At 42.4% G+C, this 26,403-nt stretch overlaps 2 protein-coding genes and 1 pseudogene across 2 annotated transcripts; 2 read left to right on the top strand and 1 right to left on the bottom strand.

Annotated features, from left to right (window-relative positions):
* Positions 1-107: 107 nt before the first annotated feature.
* On the bottom strand, positions 108-2,708 carry LOC130371049 (uncharacterized). Its single transcript, XM_056576676.1, has 3 exons — positions 2,620-2,708; positions 1,458-1,700; positions 108-1,008 (listed from the first exon to the last, which is right to left on the bottom strand). Exons 1-3 carry the CDS (start codon positions 2,706-2,708, stop codon positions 108-110), a joined length of 1,233 nt encoding a protein of 410 aa, XP_056432651.1.
* A 578-nt stretch (positions 2,709-3,286) lies between these two features.
* LOC130371048 (uncharacterized) lies at positions 3,287-10,609 on the top strand (annotated as a pseudogene).
* LOC130371273 (uncharacterized) lies at positions 7,708-9,131 on the top strand. Its single transcript, XM_056576996.1, has 2 exons — positions 7,708-8,775; positions 8,862-9,131. Exons 1-2 carry the CDS (start codon positions 8,239-8,241, stop codon positions 9,117-9,119), a joined length of 795 nt encoding a protein of 264 aa, XP_056432971.1. The 5' UTR covers positions 7,708-8,238; the 3' UTR covers positions 9,120-9,131.
* Positions 10,610-26,403: the final 15,794 nt, after the last annotated feature.

The following is a 26,403-nucleotide window of genomic DNA, read 5'->3' as shown; positions in this document are numbered from 1 at the left end:
ATGCGTGTTCAGAAAAGTATACTGTACAAATTCATATGGGTTTTAGGGACTGAGTATGTGAAGTTTGCTCTTTATTGATGTGAGTGGCCCTGAAAAGGGCCTTTTTTTTATGAAGATGATGGTATCAAACTATTATTCTGCCATGAAACCTTGCCAGCAGCGCTGTTGAAATAGGTCATGAACCTCTCCCTCTCCTGCATCACTTCCTTGGTGGAGTTGTTTGTTCCAAGACGCCTGCCTCCTTCTAAGGGGACTGCTTCGTCTCTTGATGGAGGTGTGGCCTCTGTTGACCTCAGCAGGTTGTGGAGGATGCAGGTTGCCTTTACACAGGCTTCCACATGCTCAGGATTTTGCCCCATCACTCTGTAGTACATTCGGAACATGGATGCAAGGATCCCAAAGGCACACTCGACCACCAGACAAGCCCGAGACGGACGGTAGTTGAACAACCGCTTCTGCCTTGTCAGGTTGTTTCCAGGGTAGGGCCTCATGATGTGCTTCTGCAGAGGGAAGGCCTCGTCCTCCACAAACACGTGTGGCATCTCACCAAGCTCGGAAGCACCAGGAAGGCTTCTGTAAGCTGGGATGTGGAGTGTGCCTGCTTGAAGGGCTTTTCCGAAGGCAGATGCTCTCAGGGTACCGCCATCACTCCCTTTCCCATAGGCACCGACGTCCACCATCCTGAAACAGTAGTTTGCATCCACTACTGCCAGCAACACAATCGAGAAGGTCCCCTTATGATTGTGGTACATGGAACCTGAGCAGGGTAGAGCCCGGATCGTGACGTGTTTCCCATCTATCGCACCAATGCAGTTGGGAAAGTCCCACTCCTTCTTGAACTCCTCTGCGATGGCTCTCCATTCCTCCTCTTTTGGCATCTGCATGTGAGTTCTCACAAAGCCGTCCCAGATGGCATTTGCGACCTCTGGCACGATGCGTGAGATCGTGGAAACACCAACCCGAAAGATGTACCCCAAGGACTTGTAGGAGTCCCCTGTTGCCAGGTATCTAAAATCAGAAAGACAAAAATAATTTTACCAGGTAATTTACTATTAAAGGCTGCAGCGATTTTGATTACAATGTAATCAATGCTTAGACATGCCACACACATCTTGCTCTTACCAAGCTGTAAGTTGTGCTGTTTTCTGTATATATCACCAAATACTAATGTCAACATCTGATGGCATTACTGTTTTGTGTGTGTGTGTGTGTGTGTGTGTGTGTGTGTGTGTGTGTGTGTGTGTGTGTGTGTGTGTGTGTGTGTGTGTGTGTGTGTGTGTGTGTGTGTGTGTGTGTGTGTGTGTGTGTGTGTGTGTGTCCTATATCTCTTTTAATAAAATAATATAAAGTATTTCGAACATAAAACATGCAAGCTTTTTATTTTGACTAACATGTTCATATTATCTGTTGTGAAAAATAAAAAATAATCAAAATTATAGTCCTATCAATAAGCTTACCTCAAACAGATTGCCAGGCGCTCCGCAGGGGAGATCGCCTGGCGGTAGCTGGTATCCTGCCGAGCGATTTTTGGACCCCCGACGGACAGAACAGAATCGAACAGCAGCTTGGGCAGTCGGAAGAAGTTTTTAAAAGCATTTCCATCCCAGAGTCGCAGCTCCTGGACCAGCCGGTGATAAGCGCCAAACTCCAAGCGCTTGGCCAAAAACTGCCTTGTCCAGCAGGATGCGTCTCTGCCATCCCTGGCGATTGCGCCAATACAGTTACGCGATGGCAAGCACTCTCACTCGTGTTGGTGTCATCGCAAAGTCTATTTAACAAAAATAAAAATGAGCGCTAAAATTGAGGGAAATCACAGCAGTAGACTATAATTATATAATTAGGGGTACCCATAGCCATAAATTAGGCCTATACAAATAATACAATCAAATCAGACTGTATTTTATATTAAACTCATACAAACGAATGATCAAACAGATATCTGACTGTTATTTATGTAAAACATATAGATTAAACTGATCTATAACCATTATAACCATTTCATATCAAAATGATGAAGTATAGAGGATCCGAAATTAGAAATACTCACAATTTGTCTTTCAAACTGACAATCAAAAGCAAGCGAGCTAGCAAAACTTTCATACGGTATCTCCGTAAAACTACGGCGAATGTTAACATTTTTGAACGTATATTACGTACATACCGGACAGAAATTTTACGGAGGGCAGGAGTCTCGGAGGAAAAACAGACATTACGGAGAATCACATAGGAATGAATGGACTTTCGGTCGGAGACGGTTGGATCGCATACGAGAATGTACATATGTGGAAACGAGGCTGCAGCCTTTCAAAGTAATGTACAGTCGGATTAAAACTAACAAAGGTAAAAGGATTTAATTGAAAGCTAGAGAGAGTCGACTTCTCTCTTTATATTAATTTATTTTTGTTTAAATTAATATTGATATAATAATAAAAAAATATATATATATATGTATATATATTTTTTATAGATAATAATGATTCCGCGGGCCGCACTTTGAGAACATAATAAATATACATAAATATACATAGCATGACGACATCAATGGTCAATCTTATAAAACCTATTTCAAACAAAGAAATTATACAAATTAAAAAAGCATTTCAAGCATGCTCATCTTACCAGAGATCGGAAGATTCTAATACTTCAATGCTGCTTGTTGAATTGTTGACATTGACATGAATTGTCGCTCCCTGTTGGTAGTCCTCCATTAAGCAGGCAAACAGGTGTACTCTTCAATCTTCTTCGCTGGTGGCCAGGCTGCAAATTTTTTATTTTGCAGGGTGGTAGCGGGAAGCTCGTGAATATTCATGAGGGAACTCATCCCTGATTGGCTGGGACTTGGCGGGACTTGTTGGCTGGGACATTGTCAGAGGGCTTGTGAAAATCACGAACGCAAATTAATTAAACTTTGTTATCAATCAACACAAATCATTTTAGCAATAATGTGACACATGATACCCACCTACTACACGGCAACTCTATAGCTACCTTTCTGTAAGTACAAACGTTAGCTCACTCGTCTAAAAGCCCCTGTGAAACTGTTGTGTCACAGGGGCTACTGCAGTAAATCCTTTTTGTATTTATTATATTTTATAACGTCATGTATAGCGCATCGCAGTGCTTTCGGCAGCTGGTGATTGTTTAAGTTGTTTTTTTCTAATTGTTTGTCCATGTCTTGATATTTCCATTAAGATTCCATTCTGTTCTGTTTCTAGAAGTTGTGAGCATAATGACAGGATTTATTAAAGCTTGCACCATTTAGCAGACCCATGTCAACTTTGAGGAGATGGAGCTGCTGGAGGTTAGGTGTAGATGGATAAGAATAAAACAAAAAAAAGTGTGGTTAAAGCAAGGTTAATGTCAAACTACTTATGTTAATGGTGCTCCAGGTCAGGGCTGTTAGCAAACAAATAATGTGTTCCATTGGTGTTCCAACCCCTTTTTCCCCTTTAGTAGTAAAGAGGGTATAGATAAACAACCTCTTCTGGGTGGGTTTTAAATGTATATGTCCCATTGGCAAAGTTTAGTTGTAGGCTATTGGGCAAACGCATCACCTAAACAATTTAAACAAACAACATCAGTAAAAGGAAATCAACTTCTATCATCCGTGCATGGTGCACGCTTAAGAAACTTAAAGGCATAGATATTTGGTTACAACAGGTTCAGGTTACTTTATTCGTACCCGTAGGTAAACTTGTGTTGCAATTTAAAAGTGAGCTTCCGTCACACAGTTAATACAACACATACACACAAACACAAATGGGACAGTTACATACAGTGGATAAAACAATTAAAGCGCTCCAGTGCTAATCCAAATTTGGACACTTAAAACTGACCAACATAATTAAAATATAATAAAACCCTGATAAATGTAGCAGTTTCTACAGCTTGTTCTTCCTCGTGATTGCAGCTGGTACAAAGCCGTTTTTAAAACGCTTGGTTTTAAACCTTGGGACTAAAAACCTTTTTCCAGAAGGGAGTAGCTGAAACTCTTTGTGCAAAGGGTGCAAACGGTCATTTAAAATAGACTCGGTTATCCGCTGTACCTGTCTAGTGTACAGGGAGGCCGGGTTCAGCTGAGATTCACCAATTAGCTTACTGGACCATTTTACCACCTGATTAAGAGAGTTCCTGTTCTTGATAGAGAGACTTCCAAACCGTGAAACCAAAGAAAAGGATACAATCGATTCGATAAAAGCATGATAAAACGAGGTCATTATGGTTTTATCCACCTGGAAAAATAACAGTTTCCTCAGACAGTGAAGACGCTGGTGTCCCTTTTTACACACAGCAATACAATTTTCTAAAAGCATGTATGCATTTGCCTATTTAAATGTCTTTGGTGCTTCGACAGAAACTCTTACCTGAGGACTATCAAGGACTACCATATCTGTCAATTTTTGGCTCTTGAGGGCAAGAACTGCAACATTTCTTTTAAAGTAAGACTTCACACTGAGGAGGAGGTTCGCATATGGCTTCAAGCCTTTCAGAAGTCATCACAAATGACATGGCGGGTGAACAAAAGCTACCCTGCGGAACGACAAAGGCAGAACATGTAAGGCAAGGCAATTTTATTCATAAAGCACATTTCAGACATGGGGCCACTCAAGGTGCTTCACAGGGTTAAAATCAAATATAGAACACACATACAAAAAAGAAACAAATTTAAAACATGGATAGAAATACAACATTTAAATAAAATAAATAAAACATTTGAACAAAAAATAAAAATGACAGGTTATAAGGGAAACAAGAAAGTTTTGAGACCTGATTAAAACGAGCTGAGAGTCTCAGCGGACCTCAGACTCTCTGGCAGTCCGTTCCAGATATTGGGCGCATAAACGCTGTATGCCGCCTCCCTGTCTAGTCCTAGCTCTGGGGATTTTTAAAAGACCTGTCCCAGACGACCTAAGAGCTCTGGTCGGTTCATAGCGGATCAGCAGATCAGTCATGAATTTTGGCCCTAGACCATTTAGGGCTTTATATACCAATTTATATATATATTTTCAATATTTTAAAATCAATTCTCTGTTTGACAGGAAGCCAGTGTAAAGACTTCAGAACTGGGGTGATGTGATCCACTTTTTTGGTCCTAGTGAGGACTCGAGCAGCAGCGTTTTGGATTAGCTGAAGCTGTCTAATTGATTTTTTTGGAAGGCCTGCAAAGACACTATTACAGTTGTCAAGTCTACTAAAAATAGTCCTGCTGAGACATTAGCCCTTTAATTCTCGATATATTTTAAAGGTGGTAGTAGGCTGACTTAGTAATTGATTTAATGTGTTTTTGGAAATTTAAGTCGGAATCTATGACTACTCCAAGATTTCTAGCTTGGTGTCTGCTTTCTAACATAACAGATTTAAGCTGTGCGCTGACTTTTAATTGTTCATCCCTCGCACCAAAGACAATTACTTCAGTTTTGTCGTTGTTTAATTGAAGAAAGTTTTGGCACATCCAGTCATTGATTTGTTCAATGTACTTACTTAGTGCTTGAATCGGACTATAGTCTCCTGGTGATATAGTTATGTAAATTTGTGTGTCGCATAATTATGGTAACATAATTAGTTCTTGTTCATAATCTGAGCTAGCGGTAGCATGTATATATTAAACAGAAGAGGCTCAAGAATGGAACCTTGGGGGACCCCGCATGTAATATTTGTTCGCTCGGATGTGAAATTGCCTATTGACACATAGTAGTCTCTTTCCTTTAAGTAGGATTCAAACCAGTTAAGCACAGTTCCAGAAAGTCCAACCCAGTTTGCAAGTCGATCTAGTAATATGTTGTGGTCAACTGTGTCGAACGCAGCACTGAGATCCAGTAAAACTAAGACAGAACTTTTGCCACTGTCTGTGTTTAAGTGGATGTCATTGAGGACTTTATCCAGTGCGGTCTCAGTGCTGTGGTGTTGTCTAAAACCTGACTGAAAGACATCAAAGCAGTTATTCATCTGATGATAAACAGCTTTTTCAATGATCTTGCTTAAAAATGGTAGGTTGGATATCGGCCGATAATTGTTCATGAGTGATGTATCTAGATTTTTCTTTTTTATGAGTGGCTTGATGACTGCTGTTTTCAGGGGCTGTGGGAATACACCAGTGCGAAGGGACATGTTGACAATTTCTAGGACTTCTGAGGCCATGCAGTTAAAGAAAGTTTTAAAGAAGCCTGTGGGCAGAATGTCAAGGCAACAGGAGGAGGAGTTCAGGTGTTGGATAATGTCATCCAGGTTTTTCTTGTTTATCAGAAAAAACTGTCATGGCATCTGAACTTATTTTAAATGGGTACAGAGATAAAACATATCTTGAACCTGGTATTGATGCGGTAACAGCTTGTCTTATTTTATGAATTTTCTCGGTAAAGAAGGAGGCAAATTCATTGCAGGCCCTCGTGGAAAGATTTTCAGACGCTACTGTCACAGGAGGGTTTGTTAGCCTGTCAACAGCAGCAAACAGGGCACGTACATTGTTGCTGTTTTTGGTGATGATGTCAGAAAAGAAAGACTGCCTTGCATTTCTTAGTTCTAGGTTAAAAGTACGTAGTTTCTCTTTGAACATATCATAATGAACATTGAGATTTGTCTTTCGCCACCTTACGGCACTCTCTCTTTTCAACTCTGACCTGAGGATTAAGTGATTCCATAGCAGGTGCTTTAATATATTTTTGCAAGGGTTGAGCCAAAACCTTCATTTAGGCCCCGTTTACACGAAGGGAAAACGCAGATATTTTCACACGGTTTGGCCTCTCATTTACACGAAAACGCCGTTTTTGTCACAGAAAACGATCATTTCTAAAAACTCTGGCCAAAGTGGAGATTTCTGAAAACGCCGGTTACGTGTTGTCGTGTCAACGGGTAGAAACGGGGTTTTAGGTACTGAAACGTCACATTATGCGCCAGGAAATGCTTAACGTCATATGAGCGCCTTATGTTTACAGTTTGTTTGTTACAGGAAGACGCTCGTGTTATTCGTTGTTGTTGATTCTGAGGATTCTGATTGGCTTGCATGGCTTTATCCTTCTCCCTACACTGCCGCCCATAGGTTTGGCATAGTTATAATGTCCCAACGGCGTATTTATCCGTTTTGATGTAAACGACAACTTTTTTGAAAACGATGTTGTGTGCACAATGTTATTTTTGAAAACGGAGGGGGGGAAATATTCGTTTCTATAAATACCCTGCTACGCATAAACGTGGCCTCAATGTGTTTGAAGGTGGACCTAAGATGCCAACACAACACGCGGAATTCATCCTAAAAAAAAAATGCATTTTTCATGTATGTCATTCTCAAGAGGCAAAGCTTTTCAAAGAACAGAAAGTCCAGGTGAGATCCAAATATAGATTTGCTACCCCAAAAAACAGACTTGCTGTTTTGTAAAAAAAGTCACTCTGTCTCAGTGTTCTAAATAATGTAATGATAATTGTATTGTACTCAGATCTGCTGATGTACACATCAATGAAGGATTGTGTCTCTACATCACCCTGAAACATGCACATCATCACCTGCTCATGTGTGCTGAGGCTATGCGGCACCGAGATGTAGCACCAGAGACCAGCAATAAACTGCAGACTCTTTTTGAAAGTGGCCACTCTCCCTCTTCTGCTCTTACCACACTATAATACGACCTTCAGGAAGAGATGGGTGACTCATACGTCTTTGAAGCTGCTGATCGCTCCATTTGTCCAGATCTAAGTTTCTGTTTTAGGTAAGTAATAGTAAAACATACAATTGAATGTGATCACTATTATCAAGTGAAAGATTCTGTGATAATTTTGGTAATGTACGTGATATAATGTACTAAATCCTGTGTATAATTGTAATTTCAGGCTTTATTACAAAATTTTCCAGTGGTCGTACGGGGAGTTATCCGGGGACGCCATGCTCTCCAGCCTACAGGCATCACTTGATGCGTACAACAAAAAGGAAGGGGCAGAGTGCGGAAAGATGTCTGCAGATTCTAAGAACGTAATCATTGTTTTATGCAGTCCCCTTATGAGGCGAGTCCATTCAATGGTCCCTGAGAGTGCAGAGATTGTCTTTGTGGACTCTTCTGGTAATTGCGACAGAACTAATAGAGTGTTCCTGATCTTGACCCACTCAGCCAATGGAAGACTGCCCTTGGGTGTGAGGATGATGACCTCATCCAAGTCTCATAGTGTCATCACTGCAGGACTGCAGCTCCTCAAGAGCATTCTTCCGGAGGACGCATTTTTCGCAGAGGAGAGCTTGGTCCACAAGTGGTGATGACTGATGGCTGCCAGGCATTAAGGCAGGCCCTCAGCGATTGTTATCCCCAGACAACGCCCATCCTCTGTGTTTTCCACATTTTGCAGGCGATGTGGAGGTGGCTGTGGGATGCACACAATGTGGTACCAAAGTCTGACCGTCAACACCTGCTACAGCTCTTCAAGGCTATGGTGTACGCAAAAAATCCAGGAGAACTTGAGGCCTCATATCATGGGGCATTAGAGGACTCCACGGCAAAGCTTCACCCACGATACTGCAAATATCTAACGGTTATTTTCAGCAGACGTGAGGCCTGGGCAATTTGTCTCCGCACCCATCTCCCCACATGGGGGAACGACACAAACAACTATGTTGAGAGTGCGATGAGGGTGCTGAAGGCCCAGGTCCTCTATAGGCTGAAGAACTACAACATCACCCAGCTGATGGCCTTTATTACCACCAGGCTGGAGGCCTACTATTGCCGGAGGCTCATCGACGCAGCAAAGAACAGAATCAAGTTGAAGTCGAAAGAGGACACAAGAAGAACCAACAATGTATGAAATTGTTACATGGTCTATTATTTCCGTTTTAATTCTCAAATGATGCTAAAATTCATGTCTCCTTTGATGTGACACTGTAGCAGGATGAGGTGAACTTCATGGTTGACATCCACAAATTACGGAAACTCACACCAGCTGCCAGGAAGGGATTTTATGAAATTGCAACAGGTATAGTATCTTGGTCCATAACTTTGCCTGTGTTGTGGCAAATGCTGTTGTCCCTTTTTCTGTATGGACAGCACATGGGGATCTCTAAGACAGGGCTATGGGTCCATTTACACCAGATTTGCCCTTCATCGAATGCTTTATGTATTTTGATACAGTATACGAAGAAATAACATATTCCTCTGCCCTACAAAGGAAAGAACAACATACCAGACAACTGGTACAGGGGAATGACTGAAGATCAGAATGCAGACCTGTCTGTCACAGGTAAATAACTTTCAATGAATATACTGTTTATTAGACAATCAATATTTAATTCCTTTAAATTGTTCTTTATTTAGATCCCCTTTGTGAAGCTGCAGCGGAGAGCCTAGAAAGCCCAGCCCGAGGAGTGGACGAGGCTGGCGATAGTGATGGCTGCTCAGCTGGTGAGGAATCATCTGAATAAACCAGGAAGAGGTGGGCAGAATTCAAATTAAAAGTGTTGTAATGTTATGTGGTCTTACACCCAAACAGGACAGCAGAGAAATAATAAAACAGATCAGTGGGAGAGAGATGGATGGGCTAGGCTTGCTCTGATAGTGACCTTCAGGTCATCTGTATTGTTGGGTGTGCTGTAACTCATCAGAAATGATGTGTGTTTGAGGGGGGATGGTGACACACACACACACACACACACCAGAAGTTACTACCATTTAAACACACGCACAATCACAAAAAATGTACTTGCTACTAGTAGTAACCATGAACCAATACTTGTTGATGTACTTGTATGTTGTTGTTCCCATTGCCAGCAGGCTGGAAATTCGGGTCAAGGGGATGATGGAGGGCCTCATTGAAAATGTACAGTCTGGGTTTGACTTGTACAAGGCTCCCAGGAGAAGATGCTGGCCCCCTATGACAGAATGACAACAGACAGCCGGCTAATCTCTGCACTGGCCACATTTGGCCGGCAAAGTGCCCCTGCCGGATCAGTTGCTTGGAGGATGGCGAGAAGGGGCATACAAACAATTATGAAGATTGGAGTGCAGCCGACACCTGTGGCTCGTCGGAAGACGCCACTTGGAGGCAGGCGTGCCCTCATTACTGGGCCGCCAACAAAAAAGCTCAAGAAGAGAGCACAACTATGGAAGGGCAAAGGGCAATTCACTACCCAAAAGGCCGGCACCACATAGTATATTCAGTGTTGTGCCCGAACGCGTTCATTGAACGATAGTTCATGAACTCGTTCATATTTTGGGCGAACATGAACTGAACGTACTGTATTACTGCCTGATTAACGTTACTGTGAACTCGTTCATTCTGGTGCATGTGAACGGGACGCTAGCTTAGTTTAACTTCGTTCAATATGGGGGTTATTTGTTTATCAACACGGCGGATGCGCGCGCAGAACGCTGTGTTGTTTGACCGGTTGCCATGGTAATCTCTGTGTGGTTAATTTGAAGTTGCGGTGAGTTCAGCTTACTGTTACATTAAACTGTAATCAGAAAATGTGATTATATGCTGTAGACCCTATAGTATCTGTCGTATAAAGGCTGGGACGAATTTCAAATGATATATATGTACACTTTATGTTGAAAGTATCGCGATTCCCAATGAAACGAATGATTATTTTTCAAAACGAGAGCTGTTAAATTGTGGAAAATGAATTCAACTGTAATCAGAAAACGCGGTTATATGCTTTAGACCATATAGTATCTGTGGTATAAAGGCTGAGACGAATTTCGAATTATAAATATGTACAATCCATAACGTTAACTCTCTGGCTCAAAATTTGTGAACTGAACTTTGAACTAGTTCACGTAGAAAGTGAACTTTCCCAACACTGAGTATATCCCAGTGTGTCACTGATTGTGTTGCACTTGGCAAAAATCACAGTAAAATTTGTGATTTTTGTGAAAAAGTGTTTTTTCAAGTTTTTTTTGTCCTTCTAATTGCATTGAATGCAGCCTTATGCATTTGTTTTTTATTATTATTGTTCTTGTTTAAATGTATAGCTGTCATTCGTTTACAAAATAGATTTACTAATGAAACGATTGATTTACGTATGATTTCTGATATTTGTTCATAGTGGTTCTGCCACACCCCACAACCAATTACATTATAGAAAGAAGGGCCATAAAATCTGTAGGCCTATCCATAGAATAATTTTGCATAGGGCTACATGAATTTTAATATTGATTTTCACCTATCAATCCACCTCCTACACGGCAACTCTATACACTAATCCGCTGCGTTGCTGAAATGTCACTTGCCGCTGCCCTCTAAAGGTTTTTCATTGAAAAGCATCCTGCTCGCGGACTTTTCGTAGTGACAGGTATAAACAACAACATGGAAAATTCGATAGATGTCAGGCACTGTCCAAAACTTACCGATTAAGGTAATTTATTGACAACGTAATGTATTAAGATGTGTATTAATTGATGACAACAATAAAACCTAGATGCCATTACTAGCTGTGTTTGCTAATATGTTCACAAGTTGCAAATAGCTAACCACGACCAGTTGTAGCAATAAAGTACATGTTCTTACAGGTATTCAGGATTATTTTATTAATCGTCTGGCATGCGATGAGCTTCGGAGCGCAAACTTCAGGGCACTGATTGAAGGTCAGAATTATATGAGCTCCGGATGGATTGGCCAGATACTACCAGCATCGCAGATCAGCTCATCAGGTTAAAATGTGTTGTGAGGTTTTCACAGGCAGTGAACTCTTACCATAATGTGTCAGTAACTATACAGAGAGAAGATGGCAAAATTCTTGAATGTGTGTGACTCCGGCCGAGGGAAGTGTTGTAGCCATACAGCAGGACTACTGTACAAAATTAAAGATGCAACAGCAAGAGGGTTCACAGGCCTGGCCTGCACAGACACAGCATGTTCTTCCCAGCATAATTGAACAGCTTATGTACTAAAAAAAACTAAATAAAAAGGAGAACATTTCAACAACCGCCTACCGGGACCAACACGCTACTTCCGTAACAAAACACGGAAAGTCACGTGATTCCAGCAACTCAGCAATGTCGACGCTGCTTTACTTCCTGTTTCGCCGGATTAGTGTATAGCTACCTTTCTGTAAGTGCCAAAACAATAAAATCTGTAGGCCTATTCATAGAATATTTTTGCGTAGGGCTACATGAATTCTAATATTGATTTTCACCTATCAATCCACCTACTACACGCCACCTACTAATACTAACTCGTCTAAAAACAACTACTGTATTACATGTGTCACACTATTGATACAATGATTTGTGTTGATTTATAACAACGTTTTATTTATTTGCGTTCGTGATTTTCACAAGCCCTCTGTCAATGAGGGATGAGTTATTTATGAGTTATGAATATTCACGAGCCAAGTCCCAGCCCATGAGGGATGAGTTCCCTCATGAATATTCACGAGCTTCCCGCTACCACCCTGCAAAAAATAAACTCACGGCCAAGCTTAGGTAATGCTAAGTGCTAACAACTGTACCGAGAGGATGTGGCTGCGGCAGGCTAACCTGACAGCAATCTAAACAAGACGTCATCCCCCGCTCTCAGATATACGTGTTTCTAACAAGATAATATCATTAAAAGTTACATAAATTTATGGTTTAATAACACAACCGCAGAAAACGTGAGCTGCTAGTTTAGTGAAAGCAGCGTCCCTAGCAACCTGACGTCGTTGAAACATGAGAGCGAGCCCACCACCTAGTTTGCCCTATTGCACAGTCTTCTGTGATGCTTGTCCTTACTGATCTCTTCCCACTTCCGCATGCGCTTGTATGACTCTCTTAGGAAAACTGCTCTATCATTAAACAGCGAAAAGAGGGATGCACTTTCCACAACACTGCCTGTTGTGTCTGCAAGATTCAAAATACGTGCATAACACCATACATGAATCTGATTGGGGGACTGCTCAGAGAGGAATGTAGAAAACCCTCGATACTGTCCCTGCATATTAGCTGCTCCGTCTGTGGAGTTGCCCACACATTTGCCAATAACGATATTAAGATCCTGTAGCACCTTTTTCAGGAGCTTTGCAAAATGCTGCTCTGTAGATGACTCACACTCCACCATAGCAATCATTCTTTCATGAATGACATCTGTTAGATATCTGAGGATGATGGAGCATTGGTCTTTGCTGCTGATATCTTGTTAGGTGTCAATTTGGACTGAAAACACGCCAGCTTGTCTTCTTGACTTCTTGTCTTGACTTCTTCGGCTATAGTGGCCTTTATCAGTTGGCTGATGATATCCACAACTTTATTGAATGTGTCTTTTGACAGCAGTGTAACTAGAGACCCTCTGCCTTTTGCACCAGTTTCAAGTTGCTTCCTGCTGTTTTCTATGCAAGTGTTTACATGTTGTTGTAGGCAAATGTCATATCTACTCAAGAGTAGAATCAACTCTAGGATGTTGCCATGATTAATAGCAATGTTTTCTAAGCTAGGGTGACCAGATTTGAGTTTGTGAAAAAGAGGACACTTCGTCGCTGGGGGGGGGGGGGGGGGGGGGGGGGGGGGGGGGGGGGGCGAAAACATGGGTATTTTTTCTTTAGTTCGTCCGTGAACTTACATTTACGTTTAGGCATGGCTGCAGACAGTGGCGATCCTAGGTCCAATTGCGCCCCGGGCAAGATTGTTGAGGGGGGGGAGGGGAGGTACGTGAGCCTACGTGAAGTACGTGAGCCTACGTACTTCAGTGGGGGTTTCATTCCGTCTATACACGGCACCTTCTCAACGAGCACATGAGATCGGTCGCCCAATGACAGACTCTCTCTACAGTCAGCTCGCGCAAGAAGGTGGAACGTAAGGGAGATACCATTTCCAGAACTTGGAAGGCCGTAATAACCATAGACATATACAATGGTAATAACTAGTAGGTTATGTGAAAGACCCAGAAACACAAATATGCGACGAGGCAAAAAAAAAAAAAAAGATAATAATAACAATAATATATATATTTTTTTTTTTTGCGACGAGGCAAAATACCGGACGTTTTTGGAATCCCTGCCGGACGCATTTTTTAGGTCTCGAAAAGAGGACATGTCCGGGAAAAAGAGGACGTCTGGTCACCCTATCTAAGCTGTAACCTGCCTCCTCATCTCCCCTGTAGCTAAGGCCACATTTACCGATAACTTATAACGTCCACAATGCGCTCCATCACCTGACGTTTCTGTTTCACTTGGTCAGCATGCAATGACATTTGGTTGCCAGTCAAAAGGCTTTGTACATTCAGAAAGTAATCATCTGCACTATCTCTGTGTGTCTTGCTTTTTTCGTGTTCCATTATTCTTTGGTGAATGTGTTTCCAGTCTTTCATGCCTCTCTTTATGAAAGGGCCATCAGTAACCAGAGGCGCAAATGCTAGACAAACAGAGCAGTACAGAGACTGATTTTTTTTCACTGTAAGTCAGCCACTTGCGGTTGGTTCCATCTTTGCTGTTGAAAACTTTTGGTATTGCAATATTAGGGGTTTGTTGAGGATGATAAGAACACTTAAAAATGAAGAGGACACATTGACCAACTTAATATTCACAGTGTTTAACCAATGGGTGTTAGAGACACAGAGTATACACCTTTTTCAAGGGATAGCCCATATCCCCATAAACTAAGGGGTAAACAGTATCTACTCCATGTTCAACTGCAGTGCCATGTAACTCCTCACACATTTCACTCCACTCTTTTGAAATGAGACCTTTGTCATGCATTTCCTTTAAAGACTGGAGTGTTAGGCTTGCAGGTAATGCATAAGGGTCTGCATGTTTCGTCCTCTCAAAATGTATACACTCTTTGGCTGGGTTTCCTGATGCTATTCCAATCTTCATAAGTTGCTGACAGTTTTCAAGTTCGCAATCAATGACAGGTGCAAATGTGGATTTTCTCACGTGGATGGGAAATAGAGGGCCAGATTTGTATTTAGGGGTGACATATATTCAATTTGGTGGTCGGTGCACATCATGGGCATGGTGTTGACAATGTGAACTTCTCTGAAGTGCTTTCTTGACATTAAGCATTTTAAGCCTGGCTGTATTGTTTTACTTGCCCAATAGCAAAATATACTTGGCCAAAATGGAAAACGTAGGCCTATTAAGAAAATGTATAAAACCAGGTATATATAAAACAGGTATTTGTTGAATTTTATAATAATTTATTATAATGTAAATACAAATACAAATATAAATACAAAACATAACAATTATGGTCTGCAAAGCTGTCAAACCACCAACAATGAACAGTGGATCAAATTAGTTGTAGATTAACTTTGGCTAATGGTGGCAGTTCTAGTACCAAACAAACTGATATATTATGCAAAACAGAAATGTCTGGATTGAATGTGGACCAGAGCTTCAAATTTCCATTTCATTTTCTGAGCCATGCCTAAACTCCCAGGGGTTGAAACCTGGCCGACGCTGTCTTTGGCAGGTTGTCCACCACCTGTGAACTGCAGCTTCAGCATCAAACTTATCCAGTGGGGGGCCATCCACTGACAGGAACATCAGTCTCTGCAGCTGAAGAGAGGAAAGACTTGACCTCCAGTCAGTCTTCACTCTCTTCATTGTTGAAAAGCCCTGCTCACACACTGCCGTGGGTACTGGCAGGATCAGGTACGCCTCCATGAGGGGGGCCAAGCTCTTGAAACGTTCTCGCTTTTCCTCTGAAACACAGAAATTAGAATTTCATATAAATTAAAAAATGTAACCATAAAAAAAATTCTAAACAACTTGGCAGGTACTTGGCAGTATCTCAAAACATTTGACACACACCTGACTCCCAGTTATTTTTTCTTTATAATATTTAAAGATGAACAGTGTTGAACTGCTCTATATGAAAAGTCTCCTAAGATAACTTATATGATTTGGCACTTTACTAATCTGTCACAAATTCTACACTCTATATTCAAACCTGACTGCAAGACACTCATGAAGAGCTCCCTCATCGGCACTGCTGCTCGTCCCTTGGCAAAGATCTTGTAGTGGTTGTACTCTGCTAAAACCTCATCGACTTCAATGCCAGCTTGTCTCAATAGCTCCTGATAGAACGTGGCCATCACCCTCATTTCATCGACACCACACTGCCTGAACCTCTCACTTTTAACTGGGTCAGCACGATTGCATGCTGGCCAGGACAATGGGTCAAAGGCCCTAAACTTTGCAACCATGTCCCCTTGCTGCAGATCCTTCAGCCTCTCTTCTAAATGATTGATGATCAAATCTTTTAACAGGAAAGTTTAATGTGAATCATTACATATTTACTGTAAAGGTTAATTAATCAATCCAAATCACACACACATATTTTTTCTCAGACTCCTTTATGGCCTGGTTGACCTTGGCCATTTGGGGACCCATGTCTACCTTCAAGGAAGTGAGTTCCCAGAAACAGGCCTCCTGGCTCCCAACTGCTTGACACACAGTCAGGACATCTTTTTGGAACATTTTGCTCAAGGTGACAAGGTGGTTAAAAACATCACACATGAAGCGGAGGAAGAGCAAATTATCGCATCTTTTCAGGTAGGAAAGTACCTGTTTGGCCCTGCCGAGAACTGCAGCTGAATGCTTAGGGAACCTCTCCACAGACGCCATGTCTGCAAAATGTGCAATCAGTACAGGATAGCTGTCACACACAATCTGTAAAAGATATCATTACTGTATTGCACCATTTTATATTGGTCAAATTATAAACAAGAGGATTAACTCAACAGGTTATGTTTAATAATTTACTAAAGTTCTGACCAGTGGCGATTCTAGGTTTTGACTTTTGGGTGTGGGCTAAGCCCAAAGGAAGCTACAGGGGTATTTGAAGTATATAAATGGGGGGGGGGGGGGGGGAGATTAAACACGTGTTGACTAGTCTCTAGCTCTTAAAGAATAAATAAATTGTTTATAACTTAATCTTTTTATCTGAGTTATAAACACTGTTGTAGAGATAGTTTTATGTAGTATTATATTATCCATGATTTTTCTTTTGTCCTGTCCAAGATTCTGTGACCATTATTTTCTTAGTTATTATGCTGTTGCATGTCTAAGCCAATATATAGCAGTGTGAGCTAAATAATGCAGTTCCGAACCACTAAAGTGATGAAAGGATAATCAAATGGATGTGAACTGTATTAACAAATTTCATTCTAAAACAAGCTAAAACTCGACAATCTCAGAAATTACCATATTTTCCCATTTTCTTTGTATTTACAGTTACTGAAACACATTGGTTTTCAAAGTACACTATACATGGTATAGATGGAAAATGGATACAAAAAATTTGAAGACAAAGTAAAATGTGAATTTCAAAAACATATTGGTATCAACATACAAAAATACAACAAAAAAATCAACAAGTACACCCTGTACTAGACAAATACTATTGGAGACAGACAACTATTTTGGGAGCACTAAACTATGTCCCCTCACTCAAGGACTCAAATCTATCAATCACTCGTTCAGGATATATTTTCCTCAGAACATCACTCTCATCAGACATCACTGCTAGGTGATGGAGTCTCTTTTGCTCCATGGTCCTTCTGGGCCAGCTATGGAGACGTCTTAAAGCACTGAAGGACCTTTCACAACTACGGCTGCTGACTGGTATGGTTATTGCAGCCTGAATAGTTGCCTTGAGAGGGGGGAACATGTCTGCATCTAGCAGGTTATATACTGCAAGCATGTTCCAAACATCACCACCACCCTCTCTTCTGCACCTCAAGAAATTTCTGGCTATCACCACCTCTTCTGACTTAAGGTCAATGCGATAGTGAAGTGCCAGTGTTGTCAAATCTGGCTCGGAAAGGAATTTGTTAGATGTTGGACAGCACGCCATAATTCCTTTCAGCAATTCTTCATTCACATCAGAAAACCTTTTATCAATTTCTGAAATCATTCTATCTAAACAAGGAAAGAATTATTTGTGTTTTAGGTCTTCTAACCTTGAGGAATGACTAACCTCACTACCTGCCCAACGAGAAGACTCGACAACAAAGTCTTCCATCCGTTTAGCCTTCCGCTTCTGGAAAGAGGATGCTCTGGCACTGATATGTCATTGGCCTCACATAGGGCCTGAGCATGCAGATCAGCAGCAGTGGCATTGCTGCGTTTCTCCTTAAGAGAATCAGTCACTGCATTTTTGTAGGCCACTGCTTGGGAAAGATCAATGGTCTCCTTCTGCAGGTATCTATGCAAACCTGCTGTAACTGAGAGAAGAGACTGGAAAACAAACAGCAAATAGATTGAAGAGAATTTACAGAGTTTTGACTTCACTCCCACTGCAAGGGGTGTGTTAATAGTGGAGAGGCACTCGATGATGGCAGGGAAGTTTGCAAGTACTGCGCTCACAGAACGCAGTTGACATGCCCAGCGTGTGTTGGATAACTGGACAAGTTCAGTTTGCTGCATCCCTAGATTTTTTTGAGTTTCTTCAAAATTGTGGTGGTTCACAAGAGAAGAATTGAAAAAAATTGGAGATATTGTCCAGCATGTCAAAAAACTCTTTTGCCTCAGAAACTGATCTGCACGTGTGACATTTGACGAGATTCAATTCATGTGCATAACAACGCACATAAATGGCTTCAGGGTGCTTCTTTCGAAAATGGGCTTGTACGCCCCCCAGTGCCCCACTCATGACAGCTGCTCCATCATAAGTCTGTGCCACACATCTCAAGACATCAATATTATTCACTAATAATTTATTCTCAATTGCAGTGCATATTGATGCAGCATCAAAATATTTTAAGTCTTTAAGGGATAGGAGCCTTTCCCTTAGAGCACCATCTGCAACATATCTCACAGAGTGACAGCTGTTATAGTTGCTGTAACCTCTTGTGAACAACACTGTATCATTTGATTCTGAGTGTCAGATGAAAGATAGGTTGTGTTTGCTGGAGGCGTGTAGCTTTGCAAGAAAGGGTCAAAATTCTTCAGGAGGTCCATGCACTCCAAGAAATTCCCTCTGTTATTGCTCTCAGGCGATTCATCGTGACCGCTAAATGGAATACCCTGTTTCCCCAGCATACTTGTCACTTCCACAATACGTTTCAAGTATTCCCTTCTCTCAGTTATCTCACTGGAACTTGCAGTTTCTATTTGCTGTAGAACACTGTCTGTTGATTTACTTACTTTATAGCTATGCCAGAAGAGTACACTGTCTTTGTGGCATTGTGTGGTTTCATGTTTCTGAAACATGCTCAGTGCATGTTTCCAATTTTTGATACCACCATTAACAAATTCCTCCTGTTTTAATCTCTTGCCGAACACCCTACAAGCAAAACAGAATGCAGCATTAGGGCCCTTACATAGTCAACGTATCGCTACGCATACGCGTCCAAAAGGCTACGCGACGCAACGCGGTCGACGGTCGCGGTCGACGGTCGCGGTCGACTCGGTCGACGCGTAGCAAAACGCGTCCTCCAAATTTTTGTTACGCGACGCGCCGAACCATGCAATACCATGCGTTGTCGGTGGGGGCGATACTGCAAATATTGTATGTTAATTTCAACTATAGGTTATATTAACATAATAATATTAAAATTCGAATGAAATGGCGGGCGAAGAGGAAAAATTGTGCGAGCAAATTAGATTATATGAGCATTTATATGACACTTCATCCATGTTACATTCCAACAAGAATGCTTTGGAGAATGCGTGGAGGGAGGTTGCAAGTGCAATGGAAAAATCGGTTGCAAAAGTTAAAACAGACTGGAAAGCTGGCCGGGACAAATACGCCAGAGCACATAAAAAATGGAAGATCGCGTGCAGAAGTGGTGATGGGCAAATAACTTTCAGCTATCCTAAAATCATGACCCAACTTAGCTGGTTGAGCGAGTTCATCCGGCACAGGTCCACCGAATCAAATTTTCCGGTATGTAGGCATAATCAATGTGTGTGTGTGTGTGTGTGTGTGTATGTGTGTGGAGAGACAGACTGTTCTCAATGTATTTTGTAATGGTAGGCTATTTACTTGGTCAGGATGTTTGAAAACAGGTGTCTTTCTGTAGGCAGGTGAGGAAGACGATGAGGAGGAGGAAAGGCCTAATTTGCAGGCAGATCAGGCACCTCCATCAACCCCCAACCCCGCCTCATCCCCATCCCAATTTCCACTTCTATCTGACCCTCTAACCACTACCTCTTCCACATCTCACCCTTCTACCCCTACCTCTTCCCTTCTTCCACCCCACCCTCCCACCGCGACACGAGTGGCTTCTGCTACCTCTTCCTCACTATCTGACCCTACCACCACTCTGATGACTTCTGCCTCTACCTCTTCTCTTCTTCCACCCCACCCTCCCACCACCCTGACTGCAGTGGCTTCGACCGTTCCTCAGTCAGTTACCCCATCATCTCATCCCCCTACCCCGACATCATCAGCCTCCCGTGGGGGTAAAAGAAAGAGGAAAAGCGTCAGGCCGAATACTGATCCATGCGAGACTGCCCTCCTCGATAGGCTGCAGGAAATTCGGCAGGATAGAGAGAAGGAAATGGAGAAGGCGAGAGAAAGGGAGAGAGAAAGGGTGGAAGAGAGGGAGAGAGAGAATGAGAGAGAGAGGGAGAGAGAGAGGATGAGGGAAAGAGATATGAATGACATTCACTTCTCCTTTACCAATTACCTGTGCCAAATTCATGCGAACCCTTCCACAGGGGCAAAGTGCTTTTTTGATGCGCGACATCAAACAGTTGATGCGGGATTACGAGCCAATTTAATCATTTTCTTCTCACCCGATATTCTTTCTATTACTTGCCTTATTTGTTTTAGCCTATTTTAATTAATTACGTAATGTTTTGTGTTCACGTTTTGTGTGTTCATGTTCTGTGTCTTCATTAGGGTGGAGCTTATTTATGAACTCTTGAAATATGATCTTCTTACCCTCTCATTTTGTTCCTATATATAAAAAAATAAATCTGGCAAAATATGAGCACAATTGAACAATATTTAGAGGTAGCTCAATGACCGTGAAGTTTCTCATACCCAAAAGCTGCAGCCGTCTTTTTTTTTTCTCGTTTCTTTACTCCACCACAGAGATGTTTGTCCAATCCTTGGAGAAGCTCTATCAGTGAGTATGGTTGTTCAAAACTTGTTCTAGGTTGTTTATAATGTTTTGTGCATTAAAATAGGGTTCAAAGCATTTATGTTCAGTAGTGAAAAACGAACTAAGAAAGAGGGGGCGAAAAACTGTCATTACTCCAGAACTCGCAGCTGCTCTAGATCGCACAAAAGTGTCAGACCGCAAGGCTGCTTTATCATAGCACAAACTGCCAAAAGCTTGGGGCAGAACATTGATGAACTTTCTCTAAACAGAGACTCAATTCGCCGAAACAGAGTACAACACAGAGGCCAGAGAGCTGCAAACATAAAGGCCAAGTTTCAGGGTAACGTTCCCCTTGTTGTTCATTGGGATGGCAAACTGATTCCGGATCTAATTGGAAAAAAGAAGGTTGATCGTCTGCCAGTATTGGTTTCAGGGAAAGGAATTTCTCAGCTACTTACAGTTGCCAAGCTTCCATCCGGAACAGGCGAGGCTCAGGCTGCTGCTGTCTTCGGAGCCATTCAAGACTGGGGCTTAGCAGACAGCATCCGAGCTATGTGCTTTGACACCACCAGCTCAAACACTGGTCGGATTGCTGGTGCCTGTGTCCTTCTAGAGCAGAAGCTTAAGAAAGAGCTCTTGTCACTGGCTTGTAGGCACCACATTATGGAACTGATAATTGGTGCAGTGTTCCAAGTATGTATGGGAGCCACATCTTCTCCCGGGGTTCCACTCTTCAAATGGTTCCAGGAATACTGGGAATTTATTGACACAGCAAAGTATGAACCGGGGATTGCAGCCGATGATGTGGCAGGTCTTGTGGAAGACATAAAGCTAAGCACCATTGATTACGCCAACAAGCATCTTGAACAGAGTCTACCAAGAGATGACTATAAAGAATTCTTGGAACTCGTGGTTGTGTTTCTCAGTGCTGCTCCTGCACGAGGAGTGCGATTCATGTCACCTGGTGCAATGCACCACGCCCGTTGGATGTCCAAAGTTCTATACAGTCTCAAGATCTGGATGTTCAAGGCTCAGTTCAAACTGACTCCCGCAGAAGAGAGAGGGTTACGTGATGTGTGTGTGTTCGCAGTACGTGTCTACCTGAAAGCCTGGATCTCTGCTCCTCAGGCATCAGGTGCTCCTTCCAGTGACCTGCTGCTACTTAAGTCCCTGCTTGAATACTCATCAATCCATTGAGCCATTTCAAAGTCAACATCACGCAAGTTTTCCAAACACTTATGGTACTTGTCACAGGAACTTGTTGGCTTGGCTTTCTTCGACAGTCGGGTCAGTTCGTCAAGCAAGAGACGGATGGTTAGTGCCATGCAGAATGAAGAAAACCAAGAGCACGATCATTCCAAGCCAATCACTGTTCATCTGGATTCATTCAATGACAAGAACTTAGAAGACTTTGTCACAGCAAAGTCAATGAAACTGATCAGAATCATGGAACTTCCAGATGGATTTCTCGCGGTTGATCCGGACTTGTGGCAGGACAGAGATGATTACAAGCAGGCTACAGAAGCAGTCAAGTCTCTTAATGTTGTCAATGACCAAGCTGAACGTGGAGTGGCACTCATTCAGGAGTACAGTGGATTACTAACCTGTGATGAAACGCAGCTGCAATTCCTGCTGCAAGTTGTTGAGGACCATCGCAGATTGTATCCTGATAGCAGGAAACAGACTCTGTCCGGGCTGCCATGAAAACAATAAATCTAGAGTTTGCTGGACACTGATATTAGTTGTCAGAAACTGAACAAGAATTCACTATTACTGTGTTCAAAATAAATAGTGTTGTTTAAAATACATTTGTAGAAATACTCCTAAAAGTTGTGTAATTCGTTGCATTTTTATAAATTTCGTAATCTTTGAGGCACTTGAGCTACCCCTAAACATAAGAATTTATTGTTCAAACTTTGCATAGAGTGTTTTTTTATTATGCCGCACAGATTAGGGGGGTAAGACTTAAAAAAAAAAAAGGAAAAAAAAATGTATTCGTTTAAGCTCCACCCTAGTGTTCATGTTCTGTTTGAAACATAAGTTCAGCATATAGCCTCTTTGAGTGAATGAAATTTGAAAGCGTGAGTGAATGAAAAATGTGTGCATGCATGGTGGGTCAAGTTTCTGTGTTTGATAAATAAACCCCTTTTCTCTAATAATGTTTCCTACCATATAATTTCTGTGGACATTATGCGGCAAGCTTTGGCTATAGGCGTACACTTAAATACACTTAAATAATTTTTTCATCTGTCAAGGCAGTAGCTCGTTGTATAAACATTTTATATGGATATGAATTAATGAGTTTGACGTAAACCAAATTAGTTAACTTGTGTAATGTGATAACTAATAAATTAAAAGTCATGCTTCCAAGGGAAAAATACATTTATTGGTCAGTGCGCATACCCAAACGTAGCACATTGTACTAGTGGGGAAACACGCCAGCATCTGACAGAAAATAATCTGCCAGCTGCTCCCTGACAAGGGCCGCTCTTTGAGATGGTCTGGCTCTGCCGACCGAACACCGTGGTCCGTCGACCATATTCCGGTCCCCCTCAACATGCTGCCTCCACTCTCCAGGCTGGACCTCTCCGGTGTCAGCGGTCGTATCCACAAAGGAGGCGGGCATGTATCTGGCTCGTTCGGTGGATGCCAGGAAGTTGTGGAGAGCCACGCACGCCTTCACAATTTTCACCGCCTTTTCAGGTTGGCAGTCAATTGGACGGCCAAAGATTCGGAAGCGCGCAGCCAATATGCCAAAGGCATTTTCCACTACGTATCTCGCCCTGGCCTGTCGGTAGTTGTAGATGCGCTTCCTATCCTGCAGGTTAGTACCTAATGAGAAGACAAATAAGTGTCATGCAGGAACACAGAACAGATGAGAGAACAGATGACTTGGCTGACTCCAACTTAACACGGCTTTTGAATAGTAATGGTCAAGTGTGCCTGCCTGGGTAGGCTATGCTCGTTAGACTAATTCATGTATAATTAATTAAATCATGTATAATTAATTAATGTAATAAAAACAATAAATAGCTATTCAATATTTTTATTCTCACCTGGATAGGGACGCATCAGGTTCACCTGTAGGGGAAAGGCCTCATCCCCCAGAAAAAAATAAGGACTGGGCGTTTTGGTGCCTGGTAGGACAGCAGGGGCGGCTAGATTGAGGTTGCCCCCTGCCAGTCTGGATCCGAAGGCACTGCGACCCAAGACACCTCCATCGCTCTCACGCCCGTATGCGCCAACATCTACATAAATAAATCTATAGTTGGCATCAGCAGCAGTCATGAGGGCAATGGAAAAAAAAACTTTGTAATTATAGAAGTCACTTCCCGATCGTGCTGGAGCTCTGAGTCTGACATGCTTCCCGTCAATCGCCCCGACACACGGGAAACTCCCACTGCCTCCAAAAGTCCTCCGCTATGTCCTGCCACTGACCGCGGGAAGGAAAGGCCATGAACTCCCCCTGAAGGGCGTCCCAGATGGCAGAACACATCTCCTCCACGATGCCCGACACAGTGCTGGTGCCCATCTTGTAGCTGGCCGAAAGAGCTTGCAGGCCGATGCCGGTTGCCAGGTACCTCAAGGTAACGGCAAGCCTTTGGGAAGCCCAGATCGGGTTCCGGTGGTTTTGGTGAGAGTCGGGAAGATTACGGATGACTCGCGAAAGGAGATCATCGAACTTTGGCGCAGACATACGAAAATATTGGAAATGCCTCTCCTCGTCCAGGCTTCGCATTGGAAGCACCAGAGAAACATATTCCCCATCCCGATCTCGTGTGGTATTCAAAGGGCGCACATACCACCGCCTATCTCTGCGCTTCTTGCGTTGTCGTTGCCGATGTAAAAGGAGCAATAAAATGCACTCTTCTTCCGTAGACATTTTGATCGGAATGGCACTCGGAATGTCACCCGCAATATAAGCCGCGAAAGACCGGTGATTCTGCTGCCGCCCGTGGCGTGAGTGGTGTATTGCATGTAATGCTTTGCCCGCGTCGTTCGCTTATGCTGTGTAGACTATGAAAGGAAGCGCGTCGCTCGCGTCGTTTACGCGCGTTGCTCGCGTCGACTATGTAACGGCCCTTACTTTCAATGAATATTCAAGCCAAGTAAAACTCTGGAACCAGTTAGACTGAAAGGCTCTCTTTTGTGTTCCAAACTGATCTTGTGGGTACTGAGGCAGCTTCAGTTGTTTAGGACCAGTGTCCTTATCACCTAAATCAAAAGCCATATCTGCAGACACTGTTGCTTCCACTTGCTCCTCTATCTGTGCTTTTTCATGCAACTCTCTGGTCTGCTGCTCCCGTTCACCTTCCAAACACTCTCCCTGCTCTGCTCTTCTCTTTCTCCTTAGTAACATAAACATAAATTGCACCCTCTGTGGGTCCCCCATCTCTCAATCCTGCTCTTGCCCTCTTTGCATTCACACTCTCTCCATGCTCCTATCTCGCTCTTTACATACATTCAAACGTTTAATAAGAAAATAGTTATAAACTTTCAAAATAATAAATAAATAAAGCAAACAAGCCGAGGGGCAAATGCCTGAGGTAAATACAGCATATGTAGGCCTACACTATAACCTGTCCCATGTGCAGGGGGACAGAGCTGTTTGTAAAGATTGAGTAGATAAATATGGGCAAATGCAATAAATGTGGTAAAAATTATGCTTATTATGGTCTTCTTGACCACCTGATGATGTTAACACCTGTTTCATCTTGCTCTCTCTCTTTTCCTCCCTCTCTATTCTCATCTCCTTCTTCGTGCTGTCAGCCAAAAATACAAAGTAATACAGTATAACAACAAAAATGAAGTCTAACTCATTATCATCAATATCATCTAATAATCTATTATATATTTTGTATCTAGATTTACATTCTCTCACCTGGCTGACTTCTTTTGAAAAAAGAACATATGTCCATCTATGGAAAGCAGAAATTTGCATAAAGTAACTATGAATTAAAATGACTATCATTGTACGCACAAACAGATGATCATGGGTAGGCGCGTCGTTAGACCTCGGCATTCGGGGCTATAGCACGTACTGTAGTAGTACTGGCTGCTCTTCTGAATATATGCAACATTGAAGACGATTGCGTTGAGTTCTGCGGACTGTTCTGCCTCCGTGCTGTCTGCGTCAAACCTGAGTGACAGCGGCTGCACTTATCCCGCCTCCTGCGAATTTACGTAATATCCCTACCCTTGCAATGCCGGTGTCACACCGAATTCTGCGACCCGTCGAAATATGTGACCCCAGAGGGCGCTGTTGCACATTTTCTGCAACACGCACGAGTTTGAAGCTAGAATCGGAATGGGTACATTCGTTTTGTGACACCGGGCAATACTTTCTTTCTTGAAAGCGTCTTACTGACTGTAGCGTCTTATGGGGAAAGAAGCAACGGTGATTGACCGTACTAAACACCTTATCCATACTATGGGTCTGTGAAATGCTAATGAAATCAA

The sequence above is a fragment of the Gadus chalcogrammus genome, chromosome 18, assembly GCF_026213295.1.
Source record: "Gadus chalcogrammus isolate NIFS_2021 chromosome 18, NIFS_Gcha_1.0, whole genome shotgun sequence".
NCBI classification, from domain to species: Eukaryota; Metazoa; Chordata; class Actinopteri; order Gadiformes; family Gadidae; genus Gadus; species Gadus chalcogrammus.
This window is presented reverse-complemented; position numbering and strand designations above follow the sequence as displayed.